At 44.5% G+C, this 26,831-nt stretch overlaps 1 protein-coding gene across 3 annotated transcripts in view; it reads right to left on the bottom strand.

Annotated features, from left to right (window-relative positions):
- hyx (cell division cycle 73 hyrax) overlaps positions 1-20,910 on the bottom strand; it is an 81,881-nt gene extending 60,971 nt beyond the window's left edge. For 2 of the 3 annotated variants that reach the window (XM_068354792.1, XM_068354791.1), the window contains exon 1: positions 20,675-20,893. In XM_068354792.1, the coding sequence (XP_068210893.1) occupies positions 20,675-20,805 (131 nt within the window). In that variant the 5' untranslated portion in view covers positions 20,806-20,893. Of the gene's footprint in view, positions 1-20,674 lie in introns of all 3 variants that reach the window. The other variant, XM_068354793.1, reaches the window with a different exon arrangement.
- Between the last annotated feature and the right edge of the window lie 5,921 nt (positions 20,911-26,831).

Genomic DNA, 26,831 nt, shown 5'->3' on the forward strand with positions numbered 1-26,831 from the left:
AGCCTGCTCAATCATAATTGGAGAAGACTAATTGTGGTCTAGCCTGGCCCTTTTACCAGGTGGAAGAGCAGCAGCATCCACCTGCTCAACAATGAGAACAGTTCTTGCCCTCCATTCAGGCATGTCTTTCAGTTGTCTCTCAAAGTCAGGTGCATGAACAGGGGAGAAGGTCGGTAAAAAACCTAGTCACGCCAAGATAACTCGCCGGAGATGTAGGGTTAGGGTACAGTATTGGCTAGCAGGTTCGATGGCAAATGGGTTTTCGGCGGATTGACTGGAAAACATGTAAGACATGATTCAGGTTGTAATGGCATTTTCATTTTTGAGAGTTTACCCAGTATATCTATCTGTTTTGTATACCTTGTGTTTTTATGTTTGTAAATATTTTGGTTTTATTACTCTCTCTTTTGCATTATATGTTTTTGGTTTCAGTTCCTTATGTTTAACTCTTCCCAAGCTTGAACCATTTCTCTGTTATGATATCACGGAGCAACACAGGTCGAGCCCAGAAAAGGGATTTTGACGAAGGAAAAATCTATTACTGGGCGAGGAACCTGTGTCGCCCAGTGAACCCAGCCTTTTCCTTTTTCCCTCACCCAGGTTGGTCCAAGCTTTGGTAGCTGGGAGGAATGAAGATAAGGTGTGGGGAGATGTAGGGTTGGAGGGGGATGTTGATGAAGGAGAGGTCTAATTGGTAAGGGATCTATGGTCGTGGTTCAATCAGGCCCCAGTTTTCTATACCGACACTCAACGAGTGAGCGAGCTAGGTTTATCCCTGGTATTCCATGCATCTCTTTTTTTCTCTGGTATATGCAGAAATAACTATGCCTTAGAAATGGTGCTAGAGGAGCATTTCACTGGGCGACACAGGTTCCTAGCCCAGAAATAGATTTTTCCTTCATCAAAATCCCTTTTTTAAACATCTGACTTACCTGGTAGTTATATATATTGACACCTATAGTGGAGGGTCAGAGACAGCCAACATCGTTGGAATTTACCTAAGAGTTAATAAACAAACATGACAAATTCATAAGTAATATGCATTTTTCCTAACTATACAAACCTTAGCTATCTAATATGGGTAATTACTTTCGGCGTAGCTGAAATGACGAGCCATTAGAATTTTAACGAGGGTTTACTACCCTACCGCTAGTTAACCGTGGGCAGGGAGGGTAGCTTGCTACACCCAACCCCCTTACACACACACCTGTGCTTGACCTCACTTTGCTTAGAGGTAGGACTTCACGGGGGTTAGGGCTGACGGGCAAGTTTGATTAAATAGCTAAGGTTTGTGTAGTTAAGAAAAATACAAATTACCTACGAATTTGTCATTTGTTCCGTAACAGACATACAAACCATGCTATTCAATATGGGTGACTCACCCCTTAGGAAGGGTGGAAAGTCCCAGCCAGTACTGGCTTTAGGCTTTGCCAGGGGACTCAGTATCTGAGTGTGTCAGCACTCAACAATGAGTCCCTGCACCTCGCTAGAACCCTGCTACGCAAGGGCTGCGGCCTACGTAAGCTGTGCGTGAAGGTATGAAGTGTGACTCATCCTAGGAAGCTGACCTGTAGTCCTTTAGATGGAAATGTTAGGCTAGAACTCTCCCAATACCACCTCGTCAGGGTATGGGGACGTGACAGTATTAGCTTAATACTAGGAACACAAGGAAACATGGTTTACCTGCAGTGGTTCGAGGTCAGCTGTGCAGAGAACCCAGGATGCTGCTTTCCCCAAGAGAGGGGAGGATGAAGAAAAGAATAAGGGCCAGACACACCTTTTCATTCATGCAGACTAAGACCGGTAACAATGCCCTCAACCTTCTGCTACTTGTCCATTAAGGAGCCTGAGGTTTTAAACCAGTTGTTGTGCAGACACCACAGGGCTGATAGAAAACGTATCGAGCCTCCTGTGGGTCACGTCTTGCAGGTAGTGGGCTGTGAAGGTAGTCTGACGCTTCCACACCCCCGATTGTAGCACCTGCATCACTGAAAAGTTTTTCTTGAAGGCCAGGGACATAGCTACGCCCCTGACATCATGTGCTCTAGGGCGACGTGACGGAGGAGGGTCTGGATTCAGGGACAGATGGATCACCCTACGAATCCATGACGTGATAGTATTCTTGGTAATCCCCCCTCTTAGTCCTCCCAGTACTCACAAACAATGCCTGCACCTGGGGACGAACTGCAGACGTTCTTTTGAGATATAGCCTCAGACTACTTACTGGACACAGTAGGAGATGGTCTGGGTCATCTGTTACAGAACGAAGAATCGAAATCTGGAAGGAGCCGAACCGAGGGTCCGGCACTCCCGGATTCTGAGTCTTAGCAATAAACTCAGGGACGAATCTGAACGTTACCTCCCCCCATCCCCTTGAATGGGCGATGTCATACGAGAGACCATGAAGTTCACTGGCTCGCTTGGCCGAGGACAAAGCTAGTAGGAACACAGTCTTCCAAGTTAGGTGGCGATCTGAAACCTGGCGTAATGGTTCGTAGGGAGGTCTCTTAAGAGACCTGAGAACTCGAACCACGTTCCATGGAGGAGGTCTCACTTCCGACTGAGGGCAGGTAAGTTCATAACTTCGTATGAGTAGGGAAAGTTCCAGCGAGGAAGAAATGTCCACTCCTTTGAGCCTGAAGGCTAGACTTAAGGCTGAGCGATAGCCTTTCACCGCCGAGACAGAAAGGCGCATTTCTTCCCGCAAATACACGAAGAACTCCGCTATTGCTGGAATAGTGGCATCGAGTGGAGAGATACCCCTTCCACGACACCAACCACAGAAGACTCCCCACTTTGCTTGGAAGACAGATGCGGATGACCTTCGCAGGTGTCCAGACATCCTGCTCGCAACTTGTTGCGAAAATCCTCTCTCAGCGAGGAGATGCTGGATAGTCTACTCAAATGTTAGGCTAGAACTCTCTCAATACCACCTCGTCAGGGTATGGGGACGTGACAGTATTAGCTTAATACTAGGAACACAAGGAAACATGGTTTACCTGCAGTGGTTCGAGGTCAGCTGTGCAGAGAACTCAGGATGCTGCTTTCCCCAAGAGAGGGGAGGATGAAGAAAAGAACAAGGGCCAGACACACCTTTTCATTCATGCAGACTAAGACCGAGTAACAATGCCCTCAACCTTCTGCTACTTGTCCATTAAGGAGCCTGAGGTTTTAAACCAGCTGTTGTGCAGCCACCACAGGGCTGATAGAAAACGTATCGAGCCTCCTGTGGGTCACGTCTTGCAGGTAGTGGGCTGTGAAGGTAGTCTGACGCTTCCACACCCCCGATTGTAGCACCTGCATAACTGAAAAGTTTTTCTTGAAGGCCAGGGACATAGCTACGCCCCTGACATCATGTGCTCTAGGGCGACGTGACGGAGGAGGGTCTGGATTCAGGGACAGATGGATCACCCTACGAATCCATGACGTGATAGTATTCTTGGTAATCCCCCCTCTTAGTCCTCCCAGTACTCACAAACAATGCCTGCACCTGGGGACGAACTGCAGACGTTCTTTTGAGATATAGCCTCAGACTACTTACTGGACACAGTAGGAGATGGTCTGGGTCATCTGTTACAGAACGAAGAATCGAAATCTGGAAGGAGTCGAACCGAGGGTCCGGTACTCCCGGATTCTGAGTCTTAGCAATAAACTCAGGGACGAATCTGAACGTTACCTCCCCCCATCCCCTGTACAGTAATGGGCGATGTCATACGAGAGACCATGAAGTTCACCGACTCGCTTGGCCGAGGCCAAAGCTAGTAGGAACACAGTCTTCCAAGTTAGGTGGCGATCTGAAACCTGGCGTAATGGTTCGTAGGGAGGTCTCTTAAGAGACCTGAGAACTCGAACCACGTTCCATGGAGGAGGTCTCACTTCCGAACCACGTTCCATGGAGGAGGTCTCACTTCCGACTGAGGGCAGGTAAGTTCATAACTTCGTATGAGTAGGGAAAGTTCCAGCGAGGAAGAAATGTCCACTCCTTTGAGCCTGAAGGCTAGACTTAAGGCTGAGCGATAGCCTTTCACCGCCGAGACTGAAAGGCGCATTTCTTCCCTCAAATACATGAAGAACTCCGCTATTGCTGGAATAGTGGCATCGAGTGGAGAGATACCCCTTCCACGACACCAACCACAGAAGACTCCCCACTTTGCTTGGAAGACAGATGCGGATGACCTTCGCAGGTGTCCAGACATCCTGCTCGCAACTTGTTGCGAAAATCCTCTCTCAGCTAGTAGATGCTGGATAGTCTCCAGGCATGAAGTCGTAGCGAAGCTACGGCTTTGTGGAAGATGTTGGCGTGTGGTTGTTTGAGTAGCTCAAGTTGTGGAGGGAGTTCTCTTATAGCGGAGCTATAAGGGTCATCGAAAGATTGACCGATATTCTGGTCTTGTTGAGCACCCTCCTCATCAGATAGAAGAGGGGAAAGGCGTATACGTTGATGTTGTCCCACCGTTGTTGGAAGGCATCTTGCCAGAGCACCTTGGGATCCGGGACTGGGGAGCAGTACTGTACAGCAGAAGCTTGAAGTTCAGCGCTGTAACGAACAGATCCACAGTCAGAGAACCCCAGAAAGTCAGGACTTTGTTGGCTACTACTGTAGATGATCCAAAGACCACTCGGTACTCACTATCTGAGACGCTCTGCTCAGACTGTCGGCGAGCACAATCCTCTTGCCTGGAATGAAGCGAGCCGATAGTGGAATCGAGTGGGCTTCGGTCCATCTCAGTATCTCTACTGCGAGATGGGATAGCTGCTTTGAAAAGGTACCTCCTTGCTTGTTAAAGTAAGCCACTACTGTGGTGTTGTCGCTCATCACCACCACAGAGTGACCAGCCACGTATTGTTGGAACTGTTGAAGGGTCAGGAATACGGCCTTCATTTCTAGCAGATTTATATGGAGGCACTTTTCTGATTCTGACCACAGGCCTGAGGTCCTTATGTTGCAGTACGTGGGGCTCCCCCCCCCCCCCTTTCTTTGAGGCGTCCGAAAACAGCATCAAATCCGGGGGAAGGATGAGAAGATCCACTCCCCTTCGTAGGTTCTAGTCTGTCACCCACCACTGAAGGTCCGTCTGTTCCGCAGGACCCATAGGGATCATGACGTCCGGGGAATCGTGACCCTGATTCCACCGGGACTTGAGTCGCCATTGGAGGGATCTCATCCTGAAGCAACCATTGGGAACTAGACGGGCCAAGGACGAGAGGTGACCGAGGAGACGTAACCACAATTGGGCTGGAAGTTCTTCTCGTCTGAGGAAAGGACTTGCGACTCTCCTCAGCCTTGCTATCCTGTCGTCTGTTGGGAAGGCTTTGTGGAGATTGGTGTCTATGATCATGCCTAGATATACCAGTCTTTGAGTGGGAAGCAGAGAGGACTTCTCGAGATTTACCATGATCCCCAGATCTTGGCAAAGTCCCAGAAGTTTGTCTCGGTGTCAAAGAAGGGATGACTCCGAGTCTGCTAGGATCAGCCAGTCGCCAGATAACAGAGGAGACGGATGACGATCCTGTGTGCCCACGACAATATTAGGGTGAACACTCTGGTGAAAACCTGTGGTGCTGTGGAGAGACCGAAACACAGCACCTTGAACTGGTACACCTTGTTGTCTAGACTAAATCTTAAGTACTCCCTTGAAGACGGATGGACTGGGATCTGGAAGTACGCGTCCTTCAGGTCCAGTGTACACATGAAGTCTTGCGGTCTCACTGCAAGTCTGACCGTGTCTGCGGTCTCCATGCTGAACGGAGTTTGCTTGACAAACCTGTTCAGAGCTGAGAGGTCGATGACCGGTCTCCAGCCTCCAGACGCCTTCTTTACAAGAAAGAGTCGAATGAAGAAGCCTGGGGACCAGTTGACGACCTCTTGGAGAGCGCCCTTCTTCAACATGGTCTGGACTTCTGCTCGAAGGGCTTGCCCCCTTGCCGATCCCATGGCAAGGGAGCTCAACGACACTGGATTCGCTGTCAGGGGAGGTAGAGATGTTGTGAACGGGACGCGATATCCTTGACCGATTACGGAAATCGTCCAGGAATCGGCCCCGAGTTGCTGCCACCTGTTCGCGCAACTTTGTAGGCATACCCCCACTGGTGGACATGCAGGGGGACTGCCAATCCTAGCGTTTGCGGCCTCGGCCGCTCCCTCTGGGATTCTCTACTCCCCTGGAGGACTTTTTGCCTTTCTTTTCCTTGACAGGAAAGGGCTTGGACACCGTCGTCTTTGCTGTAGCTGCCGGTTTCGTGGTCTTGGTAGGACGTGGTTGCTGGGGTGCTGGAGGTTTATAGGGCTTCGATGTTAGAGCCCTATGTAGAAGAGAGTCCTGGTTGGACTTCCTCCACCTCTCAGCCGCCTGCTCCACGTCCTTAGGCTCGAACAAGTTCTTCCCCATAATGGAAGAATGTCTGAGCCTGCTGATCTCAGTACTGGGGACCTTTTGATGGAATCTCTCACACCGCATCTCGACGTTTCAAGATGGTATTAGCCCACACGTTCGAGACTTGGTGGGCTAGGAACTCGATCGTACGAGTGCCCGAGAGTAAAAAGGTCTCTATGGCCTTCCTGGTACTTTCTTTGGACAAGTCCTCTGAACGTAACAGAATGCCTAGGGACCCTAACCAGATGTCCAGCCACGAAGTTGCCTGCATGGCACACTTCGCTACCTTCTCCTGGCTAAGGATCTCCGTTGCCGAGAACGAGACCTGCCGGTTGGAGTGTCTCTCTGGAGGGACTCCCCTGGTAAGCTCTTCCAAAGTGGTGTAGGGGAAGAGTTAAACAAGTTTCCTCAACGATGTCAAAGTACCTCCTCTGATGGACACGAGGAGGTGGGAGGAGTTTGTTGCCGGCGCTGGATCGGCTGGAGGAGGCAAGCTCGGAGAGCTGGGCTTCGACCTTATCTCTGGCACTCTTAACCCCTTGAGACCAGGGTAAAACCACACTGGCCTTAGAGGGTTTTTGAGTCCCAAAGACTAGGTCCAAGACCGTGTCTTTGCCCCCACGAGGGGGAATCTCCGGATTCACAAACCCATTGAGATTCCTCATAAGGGTCAGAACCTGCCAGAACGCATGCTCTGACTCCTGCAGCTCCCCTCCTGAAGGGCTAGCAGCGAAGTCTCCTGTCCCCAAAGGCTCTTCTTGGGGGGACTCGTGGACGTTCTCTGAGTGCTTGGCTGGCTCAGGTCTAAGCCTTCGACTCCCTCCTGGGAGGGATGCAAGACTCCAACAACGATGGTGGGAGGCTCTTCTCCACCCCTACCCGAGAAGACTTTCCAGCGCGAGGTGGGGTTTCCCTCATTGGAGCGATGGGGGAACGCCTCACCTCCCGTGACTCCCCTGAGGATGGGAAATCTTCGTCTGAAGGGGAGGGAATGAAAGTTTGGGGGGGGTGAGGAGGCCTTCCTCAAGGACTTACGAGGAGTCAGCTTCGCCCTCGGAGAAGTTACCATGTTCGACACTCCTCTCTTCCTCTTCAAGAGAGTAAAAGCTGCCAATGATTTGTGGCCCAGCTCAGAGAGAACAGGCTTAAAAGCCTGCATGACCGCTCTGACCAGGGACCCAAACCAAGGCTGCTGACTGACAGCTGCGCTGTCAGAAACTCCCTCTGGAGGGAAGGGGATCGACTGATCCCTAGGAGGAGTTACCAAAGGGGGGTTCGCCTGAAAAGATGAAGGAGCGTGTTGTCTGCAGCCTCCAGCGTGGGGGGTTGAGGATCGCGCTGGGGAGCGTGCTGCCGCTAAAGCGATGGGAAATGCCATGGGTCGTGCGCGGGAGACTGTTGACGCGCGCGCGAGGGCGAGGGTGCGGGCTGGCGAAGGGAGAGGGCGCGCTGAAGGATGAATAAGCGCTCGCACACGCGAAGGCAACTGTGTGCGCAGGGTCCGGCCGAAGAGCCCGTGCGGGCGATAACGGTGGGCGCGCGCGCAGGAGACGCATCCCTTCCGCGCGGGCCCGCATGAGAGCGCACATCCGGCTGTGGTGATGGGCGTGGGTGCGCAGGGCGCGCTGGCGAGGACCGATGGCGGGTTGGCGAGCAGGGGAAGAAGTTAACTTCCCCACTGCGCCCAGATCAGAGGATCGTGGGCCCGCAGGCGTGTAGGCGAGCACTGGCGCTCAGCAGGATGAGGGCGCGCAGTAGCACGCTGGCGATCTGGAGAGTGCTGGCACGCAGGTGAGCACTAGCGAGCAAGTGAGTGCTGGCGGGCTTTAACAGGAGCTGCTTCTGCTGATGAGCGCTTGCGCGCAGGTGAGCGTTGGCGCGTAAGGGACGTGTGCATTAACTTGCGCATACGCCCTTGATGCCCTGAAGGGACCATTGCCAGTTTTACAACGGGATGCATTGGCACCCACAGTGCGTCAGCAGCCAGGAACAGCAACGGCAGGTCAGCAGGTCTGACGGGTGGAAGGTCGGCATGCCCTTTGTAAGGACAACCTTCCACCGAAGGAGATTGCGAACGATCTGCAGAGAGGTCCAGGGTTGTAGCTGGGAGAGTCGGAGAACGACGGCGAGGTTCCTCTGCGGAGGACTGCAGAGACGATGAACCGAAGAGGCGCCTCCTAACACCCTTGTGAGGGGAAGGAAGGCCTCTACGGCAAAGAGGAAGGCGGGCTTTACGCCTTATATGCCCTCTGGGGGCCGTGGGGTCAGCGGGCTGACCATCAGCAGTCCTCCGAAGAGGAGTCTCTGCGAGTGAACTCCCCCGAGGGGGAGAATCACCGGCAGGAGAGACTGTTGGACTTAGTTCCTCCCTTGAAGGATGTGCAGAGGGAGAAACTAAGCCTTCAGCTACAGCAGGATCAACATGAGCAGAGGTTTGAGATAACTCATCGGAAGCCTCTGCCACGACAACGTCGACGATAGACAGAGGACCAACCTGTGCTAAAGTCGGCGATTGTTTGATAGCGGCCCCCAACCTGATCATGTCAAACAAGGCTTCCTTGGAGGGCGAACCCTCAAGCCCCAAGGAAGCCCAAAGCTGAAACAAATCATCATTAGTTACAGGAATATTTAAATCTTTCCCTGGGGGAGGAGGAGGAGCTGCCTCGCTATGGGAGGCAACTCCCTCTCCCAAACCCCGAGATCGGGCTACAGAACTATGGCCTACGCTACCACTCGACAGTTTCTCGGAAGAAACCGATCGAGTGGGAGCTTCGGAGGAGGTTTGGGCCACGGAAGAAGAGCCCTTGGGATTTTCTCCTTTCAAAGAAACCTTCGAAGGAGAAATATCCCGTCTGGACTTCTTCTTCCGGCACCGAGAAAACCTCTCCCACTGGGAGGTAGACCACTCCCTACACACTTTATTTCTATCACACCGCTGGCCCCTACAATAAGAACATAGGGTGTGAGGGTCTGTATCGACCACCGACATATACGTGCCACAAGGGCGGTCGGATAATCCAGGACACTTTCGCATAGCAGAGGCCAACTTCACGCACACCTGTCAAAGAAAAAGCAAAAAGCATTAACAATGGCTGTCAAAGAAGGCGAGGGTGACAGCGGACACGTCCGACTACCACCCGAGCCGAGAGCAAAGTGAGCTCAAGCACAGGTGTGTGTGTGTGTGGAGGGGGAGGCCTCCCTACCCCCCCCCCCCCCCCCCGCTAACTAGCAGTGGGGTAGTAAACCCTCGTTAAAATTCTAATGGCTCGTCATTTCAGCTACGCCGAAAGTAATTACCCATATTAAATAGCGTGGGTTGTATGTTAGTTACGGAACAATTAAGGGTTCGTACCTGTTAAGGAAAATGACTTCAATGATCTCCTGCCTCATTATGTCCGCTTTCCTTAAGAGATCCAGCGATCCACCCAGGGAGCTGAAGACTTCTAGGAGCTGTCAAACCGGTGTATAACCTCCTCCAATACCCTTGTTCTGGGTGCTCCCAAGGAACAAACTGACCTCCTGACTGCAAATCCATGATTGGGGAAGACTGCATCCAGTCTCCATAAACAACCATAAAAATTCAACAGTTCCAAGAGAAGAAAAAGGGTATTAGGTTATGGGATTATAGGGGCAGATCCTTCTCCCACTACTGCACTAGCTGCTACGAATGGTCCCAGAGTGTAGCAGTCCTCGTAAAGAGTCTATACTTGTTTCAAACAGTGTGAGGCAAACACTGATTTGCTCCTCCAGAATGTCGTGTCCATGATACTCTGCAAGGACCTATTCTGTTTGAAGGCTACAGAGGTTGCTACTGCCCAAACCTCATGTGCTTTGACCTTCAGAAGCTTGAGATCTGCCTCACTACATTGTGAATGAACTTCCCTTAATAAGTGCCTGATGAAAAAGGATAGCGCATTTTATGACATTTGTAGAAGGCTTTTTGACTGAGCACCAAAGTGCTTCTGACTTACCCTGTAAATCCTTCGTTCTCTCCAGGTAAAACTTCAGAGCTCTTACTGGACGCAGGACCCTATCTAATTCCTCTCCAACCAAATCCGAAAGGTTCGGAATCTCAAAAGCCTTGGGCCAGGGTTGTGAAGGGCGTTCGTTCTTTGCTAGAAACCCCAGCTGAAAGGAGCAGATAGCCTTATTATATCTAAAGCCAACAGCTTTGCTGAAGGCATGTATTTCACTGACCCTTTTTGCTGTCGCCAAACTGACTAAAAAGAGTGTCTTCACGGCGAGGCCCCTTTAACGAGGGTCTATGCAAAGGTTCAAACCTACTACTCATCAGGAACTTCAGGACTACTTCTAGATTCCAAGCCGGTGAGTCCTGATGTCCTTCCTTAGTGGTTTCGAAGGATCTGAGAAGGTCCTGGAGATCTTTATTATCATACAAGTCCAAATTTCTATGCCTGAAGACAGCTGCTAACATGCTTCTGTACCCCTTAATGGTTGAGATCAAAAACTTCCTCCTTTTAAAGTACAGAAGGAAGTCAGCTATCTGAGTCGCAGAGGTACTGGAAGAGGAAAGAGAATTGTCTCTGCACCATTCTCTAAAAACCTCCCACTTGGATTGGTAAACCTTGATGGTGGATGATCTCCTTGCTCTCGCAATCGCACTAGCTGCTTCCTTCGAAAAACCTATAGCTCTCGTGAGTTTTTCTATAGTCTGAAGGCAGTTAGACGTAGAGCTTGGAGGTTTTGGTGATACCTTTCCAAGTGGGGTTGTTTGAGTAGATCTACTCTCATTGGGAGATTTCTCGGTGTGTCCACCATCCATTCCAGTACCTCTGCGAACCACTCTCTTGTCGGCCGAAAGGGGACCACTAGCGTCATTCTGGTGCCCTTGTGCGACACGAACTTCTGAATCACCTTGTGTACTATTTTGAATGGCGGAAAAGCGTACACATCTAGGTGAGACCAGTCCATGAGGAATGCGTCTATGTGCATTGATTCGGGATCTGGCACTGGAGAACATTAAGTCTCCAGCCTCTTCGTTTTCGCTGTGGCAAACAGGTCTATGCAAGGACGACCCCACGTCTGCCACAGGCTCTTGCAGACTTCCTGATGAGTCCATTCTGTTGAAAAGACTTGACCCTTTCTGCTCAGAATGTCTGCCATCACATTTCTTTCCCCTTGAATCAATCTTGTGACTAGACTCGCGTTCCTTTCTTTTGTCAAGTAAAGGAGCTCTCTCGACGTCTTGTAAAGAGACTTCAAGTGGATTCCGCCTTGTTTGTTTACGTAGGCCAACGCCGTAGTGTTGTCGGAGTTGACCTGCACCACTCTGTTCAGAACTGAATCCTCGAACCCTTTGAGAGCTAAAAAGACTGCCAACAGCTCCTTCTGATTTATATGGAACATCTCCTGTTCTTTTGTCCAGGAACCCGAGATCTCCAACTTTCCCAGTGTTGCTCCCCACCTCGAGTTCGAGGCTTCAGAAAACAACACTAGGTCTGGGTTCCTCTGTTCTAGAGAAAGACCCTCCTGGAACTTGACAGGGTCATTCCACCACCGAAGACATTGCTTCATGGACTCTGATATGGGAATACACTTCGTCTCCAGTCTCATTCCCTTGTTCCAATGTTGATTGACGTGGAACTGAAGAGGGCGAAGATTCAGTATTCCTAAGGAGACAAACTGCTCTAGCGAGGGAAGGGTCCCCAGTAGGACCATCCATTCCCTCGCAGAGCACGTCTGTTTCCTTAGAAAGCTTTAAAGTTTCACCAGGGCTTGTTCCGTCCTTGAGGCAGACAGAAAAGCTCGAAAATCCTGACTCTGAATCTCCAGAATCTCTTGGGATGGGGTCAGTTGCGACTTGCCATTGTTTATCAGAAGTCCCAGTTCCTCTGATAAATTCACCGTCATCTGCAGATCCTCCAGGCAGCGAATGTAGGAAGGAGCTCTGAGGAGCCAGTCGTCCAGATACAGAGAGGCTCTGATACCTCTTGAATGCAGCATTCCTGCTACATTGGACATCAACTTTGTGAAAATTTAAGGCGCGGTGCTTAGTCCGAAACTGAAAAACTTCCTCTTTGTACACGAATCTCAGGTATTTCTTGAAGATTGAGTGGATGGGGATGTGGAAATACGCATCCTGAAGGTCTACAGTGAACCCTCGTTTATCGCGGTAGATAGGTTCCAGTCGCGGCCGCGATAGGTGAAAATCCGCGAAGTAGTGACACCATATTTACCTATTTATTCAACATGTATATTCAGACTTTTAAAACCTTCCCTTGTACGTAGTACTGTTAACAAACTACCCTTTAATGTACAGAACACTTAATGCATGTACTACAGTACCCTAAACTAAAACAGGCACAAATATTAAAGGTGATTTTATATCATGCATTTCCTAAACATGCTAAAAAGCACGATAAAAAATGGCAACCAATGTTTTGTTTACATTTATCTCTGATCATAATGTAGAAACAAACTGGAGGTAGAGCTTTGCTCATTACCCAGACATATTTCCCATACTTTTCCCTTAGAACTACATCACATCTTCCTACTTTAGATATATATATATATATATATATATATATATATATATATATATATATATATATATATATATATATATGTATATATATATATATATATATATATATATATATATATATATATATATATATATATATATATATATATATATATATATATATATATATATATATACAGTGAACCCTCGTTTATCGCGGTAGATAGGTTCCAGTCGCGGCCGCGATAGGTGAAAATCCGCGAAGTAGTGACACCATATTTACCTGTTTATTCAACATGTATATTCAGACTTTTAAAACCTTCCCTTGTACGTAGTACTGTTAACAAACCACCCTTTAATGTACAGAACACTTAATGCATGTACTACAGTACCCTAAACTAAAACAGGCACAAATATTAAAGGGGATTTTATATCATGCATTTCCTAAACATGCTAAAAAGCACGATAAAAAATGGCAACCAATGTTTTGTTTACATTTATCTCTGATCATAATGTAGAAACAAACTGGAGGTAGAGCTTTGCTTATTACCCAGACATATTTCCCATACTTTTCCCTTAGAACTAAATCACATCTTCCTACTTTAGATATATAGATATATATATATATATATATATATATATATATATATATATATATATATATATATATGTGTGTGTGTGTGTGTATATATATATATATATATATATTTATATGTATACACATATACATACAGTACCTACATATATACATAAATACATGCATACATATATATATATATATTACTGTATACATATGGGTTATGGAAAAAATCCGCGAAGTGGTGAATCCGCGATGGTCGAACCGCGAAGTAGCGAGGGTTCACTGTATATATATATATATATATATATATATATATATATATATATATATATATATATATATATATATATATATATATATATATATATGTGTGTGTGTGTGTGCGTATATATATATATATTTATATGTATACACATATACATACCTACATATATACATAAATACATGCATACATATATATATATATATATATATTACTGTATATATATGGGTTATGGAAAAAATCCGCGAAGTGGTGAATCCGCGATGGTCGAACCGCGAAGTAGCGAGGGTCCACTGTAACGAGACCATCCAGTCGTCCTTTCTGACTGCCGCTAGGACTGATTTTGTTGTTTCCATTGTGAATTTTGTCTTCCGTATGAAGACGTTGAGTGCACTCACATCCAGTACTGGTCTCCATACCCCCCCCCCCCCCCCGAGTTCTTGGGAACCAGGAACAAGCGATTGTAAAAGCCTGGTAACCCTAAATCTTGCACCTTCTCTAATAAAAACGACATATGCTGTTGAATCGCCTGTACTTTTGATTCCTCTCTGTATCTGGCCGAGAGATCTATTGGTGTTACTGCTAAAGGAGGTTTTCCTAGTAAAGGGATTTTGTATCCTTCCTTGAGTAACTGAATGAACCAAAGGTCTGCTCCTCTCTTCTCCCATACTTGCCAGAAGTTGGATACGTAGTCTGGCTCCTACCGCTGCCTGAAGACGATTGCTGTCCGACCCTGCATCGTCCTTGTCTTGAGCCTCTCCTCTTCGATCTCCTTCCCTCAGGTCTGGTATTACCTCTGCCGAAGGTTTTCCCCCGAAAGGGCTGAGCAACCCGGTGGGTTGGTGCTTCCTCCATAGTTTTAAGAATCGAGAAGGTTGTTGGTAGAACCTTTTTCGCTGTCTTTGAAACCAAGTCCTGTGTAGCCTTTTGGGCTAACGTGGAAGAGACTTCTTTTACCAGATCTTGCGGGAAAAGGAGCAAGGAAATAGGTGCATAAAGCAGCTCTGATTTCTGCATGGGTGTAACCCCATTTGCCAGAAAAGAGCACATTTGGGCCATTTTCTTAAAGATACCTGCTGAGAAAAGTGCCACTAACTCATTGGCCCCATCTCTCAACGCCTTGTCCATACATGACATAATATGGACGAGAACTTGTGTCAACATCCTTCAAAGATTCCATCCTTTTCCCCAAGGCTCCCAAAGTCCAATCAAGGAAATTAAAAACTTCGAAGGCTCTGAAAATACCTTTGAGGAGGTGGTCCAACTCTGAAGTTGACCAAAAGACTTTAGTCCTCCTCATGGCCGTCCGACGAGGGGCGTCCACCAGACTCGAGAAGTCCCCTTGGGCAGAGACAGGGACTCCCAGGTCGAGAGCTTCTCCCGTTTCATACCAAATACTCGACCTGGATGCTAATCTGGCCGGAGGAAATGAGAAAATTGTTTTTCCCTGGTCTTTCTTAGTTTGCATCCAGTCCCCCATAACCTTAAAAGCTCTCTTGGATGAACGAGACAAAACCATCTTCGTAAAATTGGTCTCCTTCGAAGATTTCCCGAGCGTAAATTCTGAAGGCGGGGAACGAGGAGCAGCAGGAACAAATTTCTCAGGGAAAACCTCAGAAAATACCATCATAAGCCTATTCAAGTCTGCCGAAGCATGGTGGTTCTTCGGAAACATCCTCCAAAGGATTACCAGGGGAAAGGTGAATGTCATCGTTCCCTTCTTCTCATTGTCCTCGTATGGAAGTAGCGACGTCCTGTTTCCTCGACGTCGACTCCTGGAGTCATGACATCCAATTTCTTGACGCCTGGCGTCATGGTGTCCAAAATCTTGACGTTCGGAGCCATGACCTCTGCGTTCTTGACGCTCGGCTTCATGACGTCCAAGGTTTTGACACTCGGCATCACGACGTCGAACTTCTTGATGCTCGGCGTCATGACTTCCAACTTCCCAACACATGGCGTGAAGTACAGTATACCAAACTCTTGACGCTCGGCGTCATGACCCTCTTGACGCTTGGCTTTCTGGCGCCTGGCGTTTAGATTCTTGACGTTCGGTGTCATAACGAGTAACTCTCTCCTTGTCTGCAGGCTGCCAGACCTTTATGAGGGAGGAGTGTTTTTGCTGCATATCCTGAAGCACATTTAAATCCGGAGCTTCTTGCTGCTGGGGACAGACAGGAGAAGCTGCCACTTCAACTAATTCTCTCTCCATGTCACACAAGGAATCTGCTGAACGTTCCGGAGACGAGTAACAATCCGAAGGAGGAGGAGGAGCCTGTACAGAAGTCATGTAAGAATCCGACATCTGTTGGTCTCCTACCGAAGTGGATGGCCGCCTGTGCGACACCTTACAGCTTTTGGTAGGAGGACTGACATCTTCCAACCTCTTTTTGTCTCCTACCGAAGTAGATGGCCACCAGTGCGACAACTTACTACTTTTGGCAGGAGAACTCCCTTCGGAGCAGGAAGGAAAACGCTCCGGACTGCATCCTGGAGCCTGAGACGTCATTACACGATGCTGCTCAATAGCGGAAAATTTCCTCTTGAGCGGTCTCGACGTAAGACGCCAGCCCCGTCTGGGAGCCGCATCGCCCGACTACAAAGGGAACACTTTTACCTCGCCTTTCCAATGGCAAGGGCGAGCGTCCTGGGAAGCGTCAACAGGTACGCTCGAGGGGACAACTGCTCGGGAGCTAAAACCTCTCGCCTCCCTTCGCCTGTCGACATTCCTTCTCCCAGGGGTTGGGGAGCTTGGAAGAGGTCTAGGACTCGAAGCACGACAGGTCCGAGCAGCCGCACCCTCCACAGCACTGATTTTATCACTGACACCTGCACTTTTCAGCTCTTTCACATCAGACCATAATTTTGCCCTGTCCGCTGCGGGAGATTCCACTCTTTCGCCAGGGGCTTGAATTACCACCATCATGTCTTTAAGAGTTGGATCATTAGTTTTTTCAGTAGGGGGATCTGGAATTACCACTACAGGGGAAGGATCAATAGGCTCGTTAACAAGGGGAGGAGAACTATCCCTAGAAGAGCGAGACATGCTTTTATTTCTCCTGATCCTATCCCTTTCAAGCTTACGAATATAGCAGCGGTCATATTCCATCCACTCACTCTCACTTAAAACTACACATTCATCACATCGATCATCCAACTCGCAACTCTTACTCTGCATTTAACACAAATGGAGTAGGGATCCAAAGAGGCTTTTGGAAGCAGGGTCTTACATCATCTCACACACCTCTTAATACCCGAAGGGGAGTCAGACATTTTGAAAAATCCAAAGAGATCAAAACAATCAAGGGTCAAACCAACAATATCTAATCAGGGCCAAGAAAATTCCAAAAACAAATCCAAAACGAGCAAAAGCCAAAGCCAGTGTACTTCACCAAATTAACTGCAAAAAACACAGGCCAAAGCGAGCGAAATTACAACGATGTCACCAGTGAGGTGACAGGGAAGATCAGAGGAATAGTTGGAATGGTTCCAAGTACCTGGGTAGAGGGCGCACAGGTGGTGCACCTGGCTACCCAATCGGCGATTGCAACGAGTTTTGAAATTCTGCAGTGACGTCAGGGACGTGAAGCTATATATATAACTACCAGGTAAGTCAGATGTTTAAAATATGAAGTTACTTTATCATTTTACATAATATTATGATTTACCTTTACCACGGCAATATTTTCTAAGTTCAGCTCGGGTCTGCACACGAGTAGCGGGTAGCTCCTGCTTAGTTTCAAAATTTCGCGATAGATAGACCCCGTGTCATCCCAGGCTACAGGCCATGAGGCATTTCTTTTTAAAATTTAAAACTGTCCTACCAATATACATTCTTACCTTCCGGTTAAGTTTGTAGTTGATTGGGATACGTCCTTTACAGAGGCATTTAATACATCTGTAATAATTATCATGATATGTTTGATAGGGAAAAGGTCATTATAATGCATCAGTCGCTGAAGCCAAGGCCAAGTTACTCGATCGTAAAATTTCCCCCAAGCATTGAATCCTGCCTGACTAAAATAACACCTGTTGGGCGGTAGTTCGTTCACCTATCAGCTGGTGACGCACGCTTGAAAATTTAGTGACGTTTGGCCTTGTTTTCGCTTTTCCAACATTCTACATTCTTATCCCCTTTTTAAGATTGTAGTTTGTTGGGACACGTTCTGGAATTATGAAGAACCACTAATTTGTTACAACCAAAGGTTAGAATAGGCAATATCTAGTCAAAATGTTTAGGAAGATCAAGCTAGTATCAATCAGCCCAGCCGAAGTAACCTTTCTTTCTCGTGCGCTTGTAAGCCTGCTTTTGTTGGCCGCCTGATTTACAAAATTTAGTGACGTTTAGCCTTGTTTTCGCTATTCAAACATTCTACATTCTTACCCCCTTTTTAAGATTGTAGTTTGTTGGGACACGTTCTGGAATTATGAAGAACCACTAATTTGTTATATATACAAACAAAGGTTAGAATAGGCAATATCTAGTCAAAATGTTTAGGAGGATCAAGCTAGGCCTAGTATCAATCATCCCAGCCGAAGTAACCTTCCTTTCTCGTGCGCTTGTAAGCCTGCTTTTGTTGCCCGCCTGATTTAACACGCCCCGTGATCCAAGATTGACCTAACCGAGCCTCCAAGGTCAGCGTTTCTAACGCTACCCACAGACGTACTTCCTATCGTTTTTCTTTGAGTGATGCATTTGAATTTATTACTTATATCAATCAGTTTGCTGCTTTGAGGACGATAGTGTATACTTGCCGTAAAGTATTCCCATAAAGGTAATTCTGAGTAATATTTTTTACAATTTAGTTAATATATAATTTCGAGTGCTGCCCATCACTTTTATTGTGTGGGAGAGAGATTTATTTGCGATTCACTTTATCATAAGATCAGGATTTTTTCTTATTTTTTTTTAGTTTGTGACCTAGGAAGGAGGTCCCGAGGCCACGTCTAGGGGTTGCGACCTGGGAACTAATAGGTTAAGTTAGGTTAGGCGGGTTTGTTAGGTTCTGTTGCCTTTACAATTTTGCTAGGGGTTGTGACCTGTAAAGGGGGTCCAGGGCTAGGGCTTGTGACTTGTAAAGGGGGTCCAGGGCTAGGGGTTGTGACCTGTGAAGGGGGTCCAGGGCTAGGGGTTGTAACCTGTGAAGGGGGTCCAGGGGTAGGGGTTATGATATGGGAACTAATAGGTTAGATTAGGTGTGTTTGTTAGGTTCTGTTGTCTTTTACAAATTTTGCTAGGGGTTGTGACCTGGGAAGGGGGGTACATAGGCTTGTCACCGGCTAGGAGGTTGTGACCAGGGAACTAATAGGTTAGGTTAGGTGGGTTTGTTAAGTTCTGTTGCCTTTTACAAATTTTGCGTGGGGTTGTGACCTGGGATGGGGTCCGAGTAGGGGTTGTGACCTGGGATGGGGTCCGAGTAGGGGTTGTGACCTGGGATGGGGTCCGAGTAGGGGTTGTGACCTGGGATGGGGTCCGAGTAGGGGTTGTGACCTGGGATGGGGTCCGAGTAGGGGTTGTGACCTGGGAACCACTGTTAGGTTGTGACCAGTGAAGGGGGTCCGGAGGCTTGGCCCCGCCAAGGGGTTGTGAACTGGGAACTAATAGGTTAGGTTGGTTTTGGCACACCCTAAGTCCCAAGTTCACACCTGTGTCTGCCGGGAAGGGGGGGTTCCAACATGTTCATACACACTGTTCCTAGTATGTAGTACGTTGAGACAAACGAGTGAAATTTCAGTTGTTTGATATCGTATGAAATGACATGCAGATAACTAGGGGTTTCTTAGTGTTCCAACACGTTTCTTCTTGGTTATTTTCGCACGTTTCTGACATTCATGCGCCGAGTGGTCCTATTATGTAGTTTGTTGGAGCAAGCATTTACAAAACTAATGACTTCATTAATATTTCATTCGGTTATAAATCCCGTGAAAAAACAGCCAATTTCTGACATTTTTTACTCCATTTTCTGGTGATCCCAACCCTGTCCTAGTAGGCCTATGTAGTTTGTTGGGACAAGCATTTAAAAACCTAGTAAATTCATTAATATTTCATTTTTTTAAGATTCCCTTGAAAAAAAAAAAACAGCCGATTTCTGACATTTTTTACTCAAATTTCTGGCGATCCCAACGCTGTCTTAACAAACTACAAAGGCTCCGAGCTATAAACTCTACAGTATTAGAATATAGCAAAACCTGACATAACCATTCATCTTAGATCCAACGTAATCACTTAACGGATAGCTAGTCGTACTTACACAGGAACATTCTACCGTAATGGAATGGAAAAACCCGGCCTAGGTGGGTTACAGGCATAGATGGTACAGTACAGGTTATGGGCGGCTAACCTACCATAGCCTGCTGTTACTTTGGATAGATTAGGAGTTCGGAGCCTTTGTATATCAGCGGCTAGTTCCTTCCACGTGCATAGAAAATTAAAACCAACTAACTTAAACTTTTCCACCTAACCTAACCTACAAGCTGTGTCCTTACCTACTTTCCTAACAGGGGGTGGGGCTAATGACCCCCTTACACTACAGTATTCTTGGTCGGCCGTCAACATACAAACAGGTGGCCGCCATCATACATACACCTAAAGGGTTCTATTATAATTGCGGACGGGAAAAGCTTTCATACTAAAATATAGGTGATTCCTCGAGGAAAAATTTCATTTTTTTTCTTTGAAAATTTTATCCTGACCGGAACTATAATAAAAACAAACCGCCTACCGTTAAGATCATTTAGCAATTGTATAGGCCTATCATCCAAAGCCTATACAGACTTCCACCTAAGTCATACATCTACTTTAAAATGAATCCAATCATAAATTAGCGCCTAATATATTATATTTTTAAATCTAAATGAAGAAAAACTCCATCAGAAATAAAACCCGTTGAAATTGTAAACGCTAACGTTACCGTAAACTACCGCAAAGGGGATTTTCGACGACGAAATGCCAAATTAATATAAACGTCACTCACCCGTAAACCAGGTAATTAGTCTTCACAGTCTTCGGCCAAGAGAATTCCCCGAAGATTATGTTATCATCCTTGGTAATAATATCCTTTTTGTTGACATTGAACTGTCGTAAAATACTCAACGGATCAGCCATGTTCGGTGGTAATCTAACACTGGGAAGAAACGCGAAGTTACGCTGGACGACTTAATGGACAGACGTTCGCGGTCACACTGCGTTCGAGGCGTTTGACGATTTGGCAGGTGTTGGTTTTAAGTGGTGGTTCTCCATTATCAGCGTATTATCTTTGATTATCAGTTTATATGTGGCGTCATTTTATTATTACTAATACTAGTTAAACTACAACCCTAGTTAGAAAAACAGCCCAGTGAGGAAAAGAAATAAGTAAATTATAGGAGAAGTATTATAGAATCAACATAAAATGTTTTAGGAACAGTAACAAGATTATTATTATTATTATTATTATTATTATTATTATTATTATTATTATTATTATTATTATTATCATTATTATTATTAGCTAAGCTACAATCCTAGTTGGAAAAGAAGGAAGCTATAAGTTCAAGGGCTCCAACTAGAAAAATATCCCAGTGAGAAAAGGAAATAAAGAAATAAACTTCAAGAGAAGTAATGAACAACTAAAATAAAATATTTTAAGAACAGTAACATTAAAATAGATCTTTCATATATAAACCATAAAGACTTCATAAAAAACAAGAGGAAGAGAAATAAGATAGAATAGTGTGCCCGAAGTTTATCTATTGCATCATTTGGTGCAAAATAACTTTACTTTAAGAGCGGTTTTCCTGGTCCAATCACATGGGGTTGTGGTGGCCGACATGGTAACATCCCTGACTGGTGATCGCCAGACTGGGGTTCGAGTCTCGCTCAAATTCGTTAGATCCTTTGGTCGCTGCATCCTCACCATCCTTATGAGCTGAGGATGAGGAGTTTGGGGGGAGCATATAGGTCTACCTGCTGAAACATCAGCAGCCATTGCCTGGCCCTCCTTAGTTCTAGCTTGAGTGTAGAGGGTCTTGGACGCTGGTTATATGTATATATGGCCAATCTCTAGGACATTGTCCTGCCTGATAGGGGAATGTCACTGTCCCGTGCCTCTGCCATTCATGAATGACCTTAGCCCTGTTCCATACAGAACCTACAGTATGTTATTTGTTTACCGTATAGATTTTTGTGTATTTGGAGTATCAGCGCATTCCACGTTAATTTTCAAGTCTGTATTATCGAAGCACTTAAAAAAAAAAAAAAAAAAAAAAGTTCAAAGGCCACTATGAACGGCAGAGGCAAGGGGCATTGACATTGCCCTATCAAGCAGGGCAATGCCCTAGAGACTGACCTCCTCTCCACCCAACCTAAGACCAAGGAGACCCAGGCAATGGCTGCTGATGACTCGGCAGATAGACCTATGGGCTCCTCCAAACCCCCATCCTTAGCTCACAAGGATGGTGAAGTTGCAGCAACCAAAGATAATAACGAGTTTGAGAGCGATTCAAACCCCAGTCTGGCGATCACCAGTCAGGGACGATACCACATCGGCCACCACAACTTCGAGCTGCAACCAATAATTTTAAAATTAAAATGCAACATGTCCAAATGCAATAAGGAAATGAGTGAAGAATTAAACTATAAAAGAGATATAAAAAAGATGATATTAAAATCAATATCGTGTTGTGATATCGACTACACAGTATGATTCTTCAAATGTATGAGATTGAGTTCATAAGTTGAATTTTTTAGGAAATTCTAGTTAAAGATAAAAATAAATTAAATTTATAATTAATCCATTCACCAGATCAATTACAGCCACTCCAAAATCAAACCATTGTTCTCTAGTCTTGGGTAGTGCCATAGCCTCTGTACCATGGTCTTCCACTGTCTTGGGTTAGAGTTCTGTTGCTTGAGGGTACACTCGGGCACACTATTCTATCTTATATCTCTTCTTGTTTTTTGTTTTCTAGTTTGTAAAGGCAATATCTATTCTAATGTTGTTATTGTTCTTAAAATATTTTATTTTTCCTTATTTCCTTTCCCCACTAGGCTATTTTACCTGTTGGAGCCCCTGGGCTTATAGCATCCTGCTTTATCAACTAGGGTTGTAGCTTAGCAACTAATAATAATAATAATATGAGCATAAATTTCATGACATTTATGCTCATATAAACAATTTCAATTGTTCTTCAAACATATAATGAAGATAACAAGTGGAGCGGACGATAAAAACAATGACACATTCAAACAATTCACTGAATTTCATGACTCCAGTCTATAACAAAATTCCTGACAAATTGTTTTACAATGGCTGCCGATTAAAGCGAGAATTGAATTTAAAATATGTACCCACCAAGTAATCAGAACCGGTCATCCAAAATACCTAAGTGAATTGCTCCATATTGCGCATCCAACAAATAGTGTTGACACAAGAATAGTAACAGATGGTTTCAAACTATTGTAACCTAGATATGTGTCTACTTTAGGCTCTAGAGTCTAGACTCTAGACTGTCTAGAGCCCTTTAAATATGTGGCCCCAAGACTATACAATAAGCTCCCACGAGACATCCGAATGATTACTATTATTATTATTATTATTATTATTATTATTACTATTACTTGCTAAGCTGCAACCCTGGTTGGAAAAGCAGGATGCTATAAGCCTAGGAGCTCCAAAAGGGAAAATATTATTACTAATACTTGCTAAGCTACAACTCTGGTTGGAAAAGCAGGATGCTATAAGCCTAGGGGCTCCAACAGGGAAAATATCCCAGTGAGGAAAGGAAACAAGGATAAGAATTATTTAACAAAATAAAATATTTAAGAACAATGATAACCATTAAAATAAATATTTCATATATAAACTATACAAACTTCAACCAAATAAAAGGAAGATAAATAAAATAGAATAGTGTGCCCGAGTGTACCCTCAAGCAAGAGAGCCCAAAGCCAAGACAAAGGAAGACCATGGTACAGAGGCTATGGCACTACCCAAGACTAGAGATATTAGGCTTTCAAGAGGATACTGAAGACTTTCTTATTCTGCGAGTCCTTTGACAGTGACGATTTAACAGTTAATGAGCAATATACGATATGAAATGTTAAATACTCTGAACGAACAAGGTAAAACGACAGTGGAGGTCCTGTAGAGACTGGGGTTCCCCTGCTGTATGGGACCAGAAAAAAAGCAGCCGTCAAAGAAGAACACATTTCCACTTGTTTTTGAAATAGCTGCTAAACAGTTTAGAGGTGATGTGCTTATAACTAGCTCAAACCATTGTACGACCAACGAGTCAGTTTGGTCGTAAGAACGTAAATTGCCTGAAAGATGTAAAGGGTGAGATTATTAGAATTAACACACACACACACACACACACACACATATATATATATATATATATATATATATATATATATATATATATATATATATATATATATAGATTTGTTTGAGAGAGAGAGAGAGAGAGAGAGAGAGAGAGAGAGAGAGAGAGAGAGAGAGAGAGAGAGAGACTTAATCATGAGCGAGGATTTATTAGAGAAATCGGTACTGCTGATAATTATGAAGAGTCGAAACACGAATTAAAAATTAAAAATCATACGTGAATATTACTCAATTTTCTGTAACTGCCTAATATGCAAATACACAACGCTTAAATGACTTTTGGTACAAGTGTTCAGGTAAGTGCTGTTAGACTCCAAACCCCCCCCCCCAAAAAAAAAAAAAAACGCCCAGCACGGTTGATGCTCACTAAAGTTTATCGTAGTCGACATTTTTTTTTACGTTTATTAAGAAAATATAGTTTACAAATTCAATTTTACAAATACATATTTATAATAATATAAACATATACTTTAATATTGGTTTTCCCCTGTGATGTATAATTCATTATTTGCATATACTAACATTAGTCACTTCGATAAATATTCGTATAACATAACAAAACAAGACTATCTGATAATGCAATAAATAAAGACTACGACAATTTACATATTTTAAGCTTCAGTTATGATTAAGGAATTTCTCATATTAATGTTACTAATTTTTCTCGAAATTTTCTACATTCTTAGGTATTTTGCATATCACACTGTATAACTGGTTTCTATTTATTAGAGAACAAGAAAGTCTTCAGTTTCTTAATGAACAAAATACTCTTCATTTGTCAATTCTAGAATTTGAATTGTTTTTAATAAGAGATTGAATATTTACATAGGCGGTATTTATGACATTTTTAGTATCCGTGGTGCATATTTTCTACTATTTTTTCAGTTCTAAACCATAAGCTTGGCAATTTCTTTAATTTACTGTATGATCACAAGGTTTGTTCAACTTGGCACAGTTTATGCAATTTAATCTGACAATAAACACCAGTTATACATTGTGATAAAAGAGAATACTTAAGAATGTAGGCCTATACGACATGCTGAACGTGTAGGGATGTAGGCCTAGTATTGAGCAGGGTTCCCCTATGTAATAGGACCAGGCAAATCATTTTAAAGTATGTTTCAATAAGACGAACAATCAATGAGATAACAGCTGCCTTATTTCTGGATTCCTAGGGATTTTTAAGCGAATAGAGAATTATAAAGTAAATGAAGAAGTTGAACAGCGAGGTGGGGAAAGACAAAAAAGAATTAAAAGTTAAAAAAAAAGGACGCCTGGCAATGCAAATAACTATCAGGTAGGTCAGTCCGTACCGGAGTCTAATTTTAGACTTTGGTTCGTACGACGAATGTCTTATCGATCTTTCATTCTTGGCTGGTAGAGAGAATGTCTTGCTATTCGTTAGCTTTTGATCTTCACAGAAAAGTTGCCATACACCTAGATTTGAACAGCTTTCGCCAAGAAAAGTTGATTGCCAGGTAGGTGAACCGGTTATTTTAGGCCTATAAACAGGTTGTTCCAAATAGCTAGAGAGGTGGTTGGGTATCGAAGTGAGAGAGAGAGAGAGAGAGAGAGAGAGAGAGAGAGAGAGAGAGAGAGAGAGAGAGAGATAGAGAGAGAGAAATCCTTTTATGAATATGATTTTGTTACATGCACTAATGTAAGACAAGAAAATATATACCCAGGAACTAATTAGGTTATACCTCCATAACACGTAACTGGGTAATTGGAGAAATAAGCATTTTTTTCGAAAGACAAACATTCAGAATATTGAATATATAAAATAATAGCAATTGCAGAAGATAGAGCCATAATACTGTGCTATAATTTGTGAATAAGGACGTGATATGATTGTTAATAGTAGGCCTAATACTGTTCGATGTCTTTTTATTTCCTTTCCTCTCTAGACTATTTTCCCTGTTGGAGCCCTTGGGATTATAGTATGCTGCTTTTCCAACTAGGGTTGTAGCTTAGCAAGTAATAATAATAATAATAATAATAATAATAATAACATGGCATTCGTGTATCCAAGACGTGAATAATTACAACAAAAGAATAACACCAAATACAGAGAGAGAGAGAGAGAGAGAGAGAGAGAGAGAGAGAGAGAGAGAGAGAGAGAGAGAGAGAGAGAGAGAGAGAGTTTTACTCGTAGAAAGTGTCATGAGACTCCTAATCTCTCCCTTTAAAGTCATTGTTTATGTAGCAGTCTTCGGTGACACAATAAAAGTATTTACTTAGTCCAAGTCGTATAGAAGTTCTAAAAAAATTATCAAGAATTAGGAATCTTTCTCAGTTGTTCTATAAAGATTTCATTCTGAGATACTTGTGTAGTAGGATTTTAAATATTTTCTTGTTCGCAGTAAAATGAAAAATAAATCGTAGTTTCGTGATTCAAGGTCTCAAGAGCCTATGTATGTATTTGGTTTCACTACCTAAAACGATATAGAAACAAGTGAAATTAACTTCGTTTGTATTATAAAATTAATAAAATAATAATAAATAGTCATCTCGTGAGGTATTTGATTTAACATCCATTATCTGATGGGTGAAAACACCAATGTTTTGAAGACAAAAGCGTTTTAGGCTTGTAATCCTTTCATAAGGTGGATAGGACCGAAAGTCTTATGTTTATGACATTGACGATTGATTGTAACGCGAACGCCCTTTCTGCAAGTTTTAAACCGATCTCGGGTTGATGTTTTAGTAGTGTGTCTCATATTCAATTTCAAATAGGCCGGTAAGGTCTTGGAATGATAAAATAGTA

Source organism: Palaemon carinicauda, chromosome 31 (genome assembly GCF_036898095.1).
Source record: "Palaemon carinicauda isolate YSFRI2023 chromosome 31, ASM3689809v2, whole genome shotgun sequence".
Taxonomy (NCBI): Eukaryota; Metazoa; Arthropoda; class Malacostraca; order Decapoda; family Palaemonidae; genus Palaemon; species Palaemon carinicauda.